The sequence below is a fragment of the Bradysia coprophila genome, unplaced genomic scaffold (assembly GCF_014529535.1).
Source record: "Bradysia coprophila strain Holo2 unplaced genomic scaffold, BU_Bcop_v1 contig_94, whole genome shotgun sequence".
Classification (NCBI taxonomy): Eukaryota; Metazoa; Arthropoda; class Insecta; order Diptera; family Sciaridae; genus Bradysia; species Bradysia coprophila.
This window is the reverse complement of record NW_023504022.1, coordinates 5794501-5803223: the sequence shown is the minus strand read 5'-3', so window position 1 is coordinate 5803223 and position 8723 is coordinate 5794501. Positions and strand designations below refer to the sequence as shown.

At 38.8% G+C, this 8723-nt stretch overlaps 3 protein-coding genes across 4 annotated transcripts; 1 reads left to right on the top strand and 2 right to left on the bottom strand.

The window, feature by feature from the left end:
- Positions 1 to 875: 875 nt before the first annotated feature.
- LOC119085114 lies at positions 876 to 2954 on the bottom strand. Its single transcript, XM_037195373.1, has 3 exons — positions 2794 to 2954; positions 2250 to 2733; positions 876 to 2179 (listed from the first exon to the last, which is right to left on the bottom strand). The coding sequence occupies exons 2-3, from the start codon at positions 2426 to 2428 to the stop codon at positions 1087 to 1089; spliced, it is 1272 nt and encodes a 423-aa protein (XP_037051268.1). The 5' UTR covers positions 2429 to 2733; positions 2794 to 2954; the 3' UTR covers positions 876 to 1086.
- An 89-nt stretch (positions 2955 to 3043) lies between these two features.
- On the top strand, positions 3044 to 4400 carry LOC119085113 (acyl carrier protein, mitochondrial). Of its 2 annotated transcripts, none has more exons than XM_037195372.1 (4): positions 3044 to 3315; positions 3538 to 3630; positions 4061 to 4148; positions 4216 to 4400. In XM_037195372.1, exons 1-4 carry the CDS (start codon positions 3175 to 3177, stop codon positions 4305 to 4307), a joined length of 414 nt encoding a protein of 137 aa, XP_037051267.1. In that variant the 5' UTR covers positions 3044 to 3174; the 3' UTR covers positions 4308 to 4400. The 2 variants fall into 2 exon arrangements, with proteins under 2 accessions (XP_037051267.1, XP_037051266.1); XM_037195371.1 differs by lacking the exon at positions 3538 to 3630 and adding an exon at positions 3664 to 3786 and having other exon boundaries at positions 3051 to 3315.
- Positions 4401 to 6940: 2540 nt separating this feature from the next.
- Positions 6941 to 8027, bottom strand: LOC119085112 (probable cGMP 3',5'-cyclic phosphodiesterase subunit delta). The gene is made up of 4 exons (XM_037195370.1): positions 7866 to 8027; positions 7519 to 7705; positions 7316 to 7449; positions 6941 to 7240 (listed from the first exon to the last, which is right to left on the bottom strand). The coding sequence occupies exons 1-4, from the start codon at positions 7916 to 7918 to the stop codon at positions 7159 to 7161; spliced, it is 456 nt and encodes a 151-aa protein (XP_037051265.1). The 5' UTR covers positions 7919 to 8027; the 3' UTR covers positions 6941 to 7158.
- Positions 8028 to 8723: the final 696 nt, after the last annotated feature.

Genomic DNA, 8723 nt, shown 5'->3' with positions numbered 1-8723 from the left:
ATTGTCATCATCCACTGAAACATCCATCCTTACCGATTTGGTTAATAAGTCAGAAGGCGGCTCTTCTTCGTCAGTAGCTTCAGTGACTCCTGAATTGACTGGGTCTGATACCACAGCGGGTGAAGTGCAACCGGTTGAATTAAATGAAGTCGATCCGAAGGAAACATTGCCGAAAGCAGAGGACAGTGATCAGTGATGGTGGCGAATATCAACCAAGTCTTGATTTGTCTTGACTGCCACATTTGACGAAAAAAGTTGAAATTGAAAATATTTTACATTTTATAAACTCCGAAGAAATTTGATTTGATCATAGTAAAAGCACCTTGGCATGCCTTGTTAAGCCAAAGATTTTCATTTGAGGAAAAGAAAATCAGTCAAAAAACCCTTCAAGGGTAAATGTGACGTAAGTCCTTTATCTTACTTACAAAATAACTGATATCGCTGAGGGTGACGCATTGTGCATCGTATGCAAAAGTTTTATCAACAAAAAATTGACTCAAAAAATTTGTGAAAGAAAATTTTGCAAAAAGAAATTGGCGTCACAAGTGAAACTAAAATACGAAATTTTGCTGATTTTCATACAAACATCAATATTTCGAAGTTCAATATCTCGGCCAATTTTGAAGTTGCAGTAACGTGTGATAGCTCGTTGAACTCGTAAGGATTCCTAGATTCCAGACCTACTTGTTTTGGTGCCATTGGAGCCAAGGGGGAGAAGTCAAAAAAATTCTGTAAATATGCTCCGCCGTCCGTCATCAAATTTTTTTTTTAAACATTTTTGGTAGTGGACTTGCGTCACGCCCGCTTACTAACGTGCGGGCATGATATCGCATTGTTACTTTACAGATGGATTTAATGTTGTCGTTCGTTTTTTTTTTGTACTTCATCACTGACTTTATTATGCAGTATCACAATATAACAACATGATTTACATATAAAAGTTCGAATTGTCTAAAAAGTGTATACAAAACTACGCGAGCCGCTTACTTGTAATAAGTAGGTACAAATGTAGATTTTATTAGAGCCTAGAATACTTGAATGTATGAATGTGTATCGTGAAAATAGATCGTGAAATAAAAGTTCTGCTTATCTGTTCCATGGATGTAATGTTACGTAAAATAATTCCCCGCATTTTTCCTCATTGACAATTTTTGCTCGCACCTGGCTGTTAAAGGAAGAAGGATTATAGCGACGAGCGACCAATACCAGTTTTTTGAGTGATCGAATTTCGGTCAGAAGTCGTAGAACGACCTCCGAACGAAGCATGACATAATCGGTAATCGTCAGCTCCTCTATCCGAATCGACAAAACCGACACCATTTCCGTTAATCGCGAAGAGTCTTTAGTATAATACACATGCAGTGTCTTCAAATGTTCATTTTTTGCTATAAAATCGGAAACGTTAGATTGGGCTTCTTTGGTGTAGTAAGTAACGCAAAAGGATTTTAATCGGGCAAATGTGAACGGAATGATTACGCAATACCGAAATAAATGCAATTTGAATTCGACGACACTGTCGAAATGAATTGTTTCGCCAGAAATCGGCCATTCGTAAACAGCCACTTTAAAGATTTGAAGGTTCGGTAGAAAATCACGGATACAAGGGAATAATTTAATGCGGCATTTGTCCGGATCATGATGGAGTTCCAACTCAATCAGTTGAGGGTTTAATTCCCATAATTTAATAATTGATGCACACGAGTTGCAGTCTTCATTGCAACGTCCTTTAGAAACGATCATATGCTTTACAGATGGGAAACCAACTTTGATACTACGCGCTTTTAATCCATTGTAACTACCAGCATTCCATGTTAGGCTATGCAGATTCGGGAAACATTCAGTAAATGGCACTTTAGCTATTGACAGTGATGAAGACTCACACATTTCGAGACTTTTCACATTGGTGAATGGAACGGCGTTATCGTCAAATAAAACTTTTGGTCGCACAATCAGTGTTAAGTTAGAGAGAGTTTTTGAGCAATATTTGGCCACATAATCTTCGAGGTGATGTCGAAAGGAATAGGGCAGGATGGCAATGTGTTTTTCGTAATTCAAAAAAATATGCGACACCAAATGACCAAAATGCCGCAACAGTTTAAGTATCACCAAACGAGTGTCGGGACGCATATTCGGCGCTTCATCTTCAAATGATTTAATCCACGGACGTGACGACTCATCCCTGTAGCAAAAAAGAAAAAAAATCCAATGAAGGTGTCAGTGCATTTCGCACTAGTGTCATGGATACTTACAAATGTTCCGGACAAAGAGCTAGCTTTCCCTTGCCAAATTTTCGTTTAAAAACATCACTAGCAACTGCATGCAATTGTTTGCACGTTTCAGCAATGCTTATGAGATCTCGGTATCCCAGATATTCGAAGATCTTCATTTTACAGTCAAGGTTGACGCGCAGAAGATTCGATTCTTCCATGATTGCCACTGTTGGATGAGAGTGCGGATAAACGGTTGCCTCTTTCTCTTTAGTATGTTTTTTTGTGTATAAATCGTTGAAGCGGATAATATCATCAATACCATTCGCAGCCGGCAAGCAGTGGTCTAACTATCAATTCCTCGATCGAATCATCTTTTGACATAAAACAAATATTGTCAACAAAGACGGAGAGACGTTGAGCTGGATCTGAAAGCACTATGTATATGGCAATCGGAGAATGTTGGCGCGGATTAGGTCCGATTGGAGAAGAATGCTGGATAGGCCAAAGAGGTCGTGATGCCCACCTAAGTATTATATTGTCAATAAAGCTGTGCAAAATCTTCGAACTCACTAGTTCATTGCACCTTATTCGTTAAAAGATGAAAAGGCCGTCCGTAAGGGGACTCGTCAAATCGGCAACATTTTATAAATTCAAAAATTGGTACCAAACCTAACTAATTGTTTGTTGTTTAGTCGGTTGTTTTATTTTTAGTCACACACCGTCACACACACGATTTTTTTTATTATAAACAACAAAAGTCGAGTACACTGCTAAAACGGCACACGGTCCCAGCTGAAAAAAAAAACGTTGAACTGTCATCGACAAAAATCTCTCTTTTGTTATGCAACGATTCTAAGTTCACGTCCTACAAAATATCCGAACATTTTTGACGTTTTCTTCTGATTCGAAAAGGTGTTTTTGATCGGTCATAAAACAGCAAATTTCAAGCTCCTCAAACGCGAAAATGGCTAGTTTTACCAAAAAGTTGCTGCCAGCTCTATCGAGAAGCGTTCAATTGTTAAGACTCACCGCCGTTCAACAACAAAGATGTTTCCATGGAAGTCGACTAGCAGTGACCCTTCCATCAATGTTACACAACATCCAAGTATGACTGAGATATTAAAAACCTTTAAAAGCATATATTCGATAAGTAGCTCGTAGCATTGCTGGTTGTGTGTAGTCATTTTTGTTGGATCATAATCGGTAACGAAATCAATTGACCGAATACTCTTTAAGGCGACACATAACCTCAACCGAATGTTCGGGTTATTTGTACCAATTTCTTATCGCTTTTTCCCTTCTTCTCCGTTCTTTTTCGATGAAACAGCAAAAATACTACTCGACCAAATTAACCCGAGCAGATGTTGAGAGCCGTGTGATGAAAGTAGTGTCAGCATATGATAAGGTCACGGCCGACAAGGTAAATAAATTTTGTTTTATTCTTTATTCAAAGGAAAATCGCTGGCAACAACAACCGTCCCGATACTATTCAGCGAAACAACCACTGACATTGAAATTGATTGAAGAGAGAGTTCTGTTGGTGCTGAATCTGTATGATAAGGTCGCACCCGAGAAGGTAGATTTTTTAATTTTAAGTTATTATGTAAACTCACTCCAGTGCTCACGCTGATTGACCTGTACTCACTGTCGCACAACAAAGGTTATGTTGCAATTTGGATAGCCGAGTTTAACTCGGATTGAAATGTGAAACAGTGAGCACTTTTACCGTACAGACTCGCCCCAGTTAATTCAATCTTTACCCAAAACGAAAACTTTTGAATTGAAGTGAAATCTCGTATTGTTGCCAGTGATAAGAGGTGCAATGTCAATTAACCGATTCCGTTTTCTAGCTTAAATTAGACTCCCACTTCATCAACGACTTGGGCTTGGATTCCCTTGATCACGTAGAAGTTATTATGGCTATGGAAGATGAGTTTGGTGAGTGCTGAGACGCTTTTGTTTTCCGCCCCGAATGTATTCCACTAATCTGAAAATCGCAATTTAGGTTTCGAAATTCCCGATCAGGATGCGGAAAAGCTGTTCCGACCTACCGATATCATAAAATACGTTGCCGATAAAGAGGACATTTACGAATAATTTCTGTGGTTTAGTCATCTCGAGTAGAAATTTAAAAATTGCTAAAATGCCGGCAATGTCAGAATGGAAATAAATCAATTTGCTGGGAATCAATGTGACCATTTTCATTTTAATGTTACGCGGCGATGGACAGAGAACGATGTTGGGTTGAAAACAAATTCATGAGCCGACAGCAGATTCCGTAAAAAAATCGAATTGCAAAATCTGTGGCTACTGAGCTATCGCAAGGCCGAAATAGTAGCTTAGTAAACTAATTTTCTGATGTCAAGAGTTAGTTCCAGTCAGGCATGAGCGCCGCCGAAAATAAGCCGCCGATCAAGCCGCCGCCGGCCATTTTTGAGCAAGCCGCGCCGCAGCCGAGCCGGTGCCAAAAACACGGCTCAAGCCGGCTTGAAACGGCTGGAAAATGAAATAAAGATTTCGAAAGGTGAATGGGTGAAATAATTTTGAAAACCGAGATTCCTGTTGATCCTAAGCAGCTCAAGTACATTTTGAATTTTTTTTACAAAATTAAGAAAATGTCAAGAGTTAGTTCCAGTCAGGCATGAGCGCCGCCGAAAATAACCCGCCGATCAAGCCGCCGCCGGCCATTTTTGAGCAAGCCGCGCCGCAGCCGAGCCGGTGCCAAAAACACGGCTCAAGCCGGCTTGAAACGGCTGGAAAATGAAATAAAGATTTCGAAAGGTGAATGGGTGAAATAATTTTGAAAACCGAGATTCCTGTTGATCCTAAGCAGCTCAAGTACTTTTTGAATTTTTTTTACAAAATTAAGAAAATTTTGAAAATTTTCTTGAATTTTCATGAATTTTCCAGAATGGTATATTACGTCCTCGCTTCTAAGTTTGTTGTTTTGGCAAGTATGACCTTTGCGGAACGAGCCGAAGGCGCACAATCAGTTAATTCACAAATTTGAGAAAACTTTATCGATCTTTGCGAATTTTCTCGATTTTTTTCTTTTCAATTTTTACTTGATTTTCGTGAGCTTCCGATTTCTTCTCGAAAACCATTTTCTTAATGAGTTAAATGAGTGTACCGGAGCATGATTTTCTATTTAGTTCAAGTTTTGAGGCAATAAAACTTGACGTGTTAGTGAGCCTTAGACTTAGAGACTTGCTTGTAACAAGACCAGTTCCACTTGCACTTTGAACAACATAATCTACCTACATTTTCGCTTTCCGTACAATTTCATTTTCATGCTTACTAGTTCATTTTCCATGAATTTATCTAAACCTTTTTATTTAAAAAAAAAAGTTAAAAGGAACCTCCAGCCGAGCCGTTTTAAGCCGGCTCAAGCCGACTTTTTCGCCGCCGCCGAGAAATTTTTTTCTGCTAGCCGCCGCCGAGGTTTCTCCGTCGGCGCTCATGCCTGGTTCCAGTGTGAGCGTAAAATGAAGAATTGAGCTAAACGATGAACTTGTAGGTTGACACTTCATTATACGTCGAATATAATGACTACGGTGGGTTCGAATGAAAATTTAATGAGTTGGAAAAACGCCATGCGGTTCTTATTTTACAAAATTAATGGACACTAGCTGGCAGTAGTTGATCAGTCGTTTAATCAGTCTGAATCCCAGTCAATACAAGATCACATACAAGGTTACTCTGTGTTGTTCAAGAGTTTTGCTCCACAGAGGAAGGGCACTGAATCGTCGATCAAGGCTTTAAGCTCACCGTATATTGACTCACGTCTCGTCAAAGAATGTAAAGACTTGAATGAACAAACTTGACGAGCTTAACTGTGTGACCGTTATCTAGGGCATAGTAGAACTTCCACTGTGGAAGTGAAAAGGCAGACGAGCTAGCCAATTTAAGATCGGACAGTGAACTAATAGGACCGGAGTCGAAACGAAGGCTGTCTAAGGAAGCTATGTATTCATACTAATCCGACCATTTGGGTCCAGGGAAATTTCCATGATAGAAGTAGTAAGGTCAGTAATTGGTGAACAAAGGTTCTTCGATCTGGGTTCATGCTTTGCAATTGAAGAAGCCTCTCAAAACTCTGACCTATCAATCTATCTATCTTAGACATTCAGCTCAATCAGATATAAGAAAGTGAACAAACTGAATCTTGATCGAAGGAAAAAGTTGTCACAAAAACGTCTACAAACGAGATGAAGTTGTAGATGCGAACCGAATACGAAACGGATAGCTAACAGCAGCATTTTATTAGTATGAAGATAAGTTGTAAACATTTGAAAATTTATTCGGGACCCGCGACAGCCGGCAGACAGCCCAATTGATTTGAACGAGGACATGTTGAATGTGTAAGTCTGTGCTTTGTACTTTGCATACTTCGGCGATAAATGCTGTTGTTGTACTGGCTGCTGCAGCAGATTTAAAAATAATTCGAAAATTAAACCTTACACTTAAACAGATCAACTGATGATTTAAAACAACATTCCTCGTCTCACAGGCTAACCGATCTACAATGCGATGTGGGCATATTGTCTCTCATTCCGAACTTCGGAAATGTTATATAAATGCTGTCGTCCAATCCATTTTTCATTTGCCATCTTTACTAAACTAAACTAAAATTGAAATCAGGGCCTAATATTCCTGATCGTTTCTCTTTCAACGTCCTCAAAATTTGTAAGGACCACATCGAATGCAAGTGAAAGAAAAATCCGGTAAGATCACGTTTGTACAAATTTATTTCCAATTAATAACTTAAATCTGTGCTGCTATGTATACACACAATCACTTATTATCTACGCAGCCGTTTCCATCAAAATTTCTACAAAATTTCGAAATATAAAAGGCGAGTGGAACGATTCGTTGAGCATTCCATTTTTCCAATTGAACGAAGCAAAAATCTTAATTTGAATTTTCGTTGCATTCACATCAGATTCGGCTACACATAGTAGAGCCTCACTACCGATTTCGATATTAACGTGTCGCTGTCGAAGAAATTGGTTTCGATTGTAACGTTACCGCTGAAAAGACAAGTCAAAAGATGGACAAACATTATGACGAATTCGTCAAGATTACTATTTTGCGGTTAGACTTACTTTAGCACCTTGGCGGGCATCATCTGTGATTCGGGGGCTGATTCAATTGTTGACTGCCATGTGTTTGTCGTGTTTTGTTGCACCCATCCCATTTCGAAGAACCATTCCTCTAATATTCGACCTTTGAAGAGGACCTAGTTTGCAAGAAAAAAATAAAATAATAGTCACGACGATGCCCGCGATGCTGGTGAATTGTACCGTACCTTTTGATCTAATCGAAAATTTTCCATGGTTTCGATTGTACTGAAATTGATTTCCCGAGAAACTGCTCGAAGATCTAGAATTTTTATGGGTACTCTGGCGACGTGCTCCTCGCCCGACGATGAAAAGTCTTTGTTCTCCTGCCACAGAACTTTGCCAGTATCGGCGTCCCTTAATATCATCCAGTTGCTGCAAGTAATAATTCAACTGTTACAAACTCACAAATTGAAAAGGCACATCGGTTCGTATGACATTGAAATTCAGTTGAAAAACAATTTCAATTTCGAAAAGTTCTGAGATTGGTGTTTGTTGTGAAATATCAAAAAGAATTGTTAGAAAGTGTACAAACATTTGGAAACCACGTTGAAGCTTTTCAGTTTTGCTTAGTTCTTCTGTAGACATTTTATTTCCAATTTTTTCAATAATTTTTGAATTTGTTTCTTGGTTTTGCTGTTGCTTTGGGCAAATGCAGTTGTACACAAAATCTGTTTTGACACTCGACAGTGACGTATATCTGGCAAATGTCAAATATGTCAACACCGTCAACACACACCACCACACACACACACACACTCATACACGTCAGACGCCTTCTTGGTGCTCTTACTCCTATTTTGAGATGAGCAGCCACAATATTAAAAATCATACCGACGGATCCTACAAATCCAAAATACATTCTGATGTTTATGAACTTTACACTGACTCATGTACATAAACATAGAATAAGGTTTGCTTTATTAATCGAGCGAAAATAATAATTTGACAGGAAATATAGTCAATTTTTCCGTTCACATGAAAACAATACATTTCCTGTTAAATTGTTTTCGCTCGCGCATACATACCAAACTTTATCGGTCTACTTCAGATTTACACTTCACTGCGTTGGTTAACTAAAACAACCGATTCATCTTATTAAACGCACTCACAATTTATGTCAAATCACTACGAAAAATGAGTGCGTTTACAAAACCAATATCTGTTGCTCCTGATCGACATTTGACCATACCTCTTCTATACTTTCGTAAGGAAAAAGAATTTTTGTTTCGGTGGTCGCTATGTAAAAGTGCCTAAGGTCAATGAAAGTATAAACCAGGTATGGTCTGTTCATACAAACCAGAGGACATAGCGATTTCATATAAACAAACTCACCTCTAATGAGAGGTGAGTTTGTTTATATGAAATCGGCATCAAGGCTGTAAACTTGGGG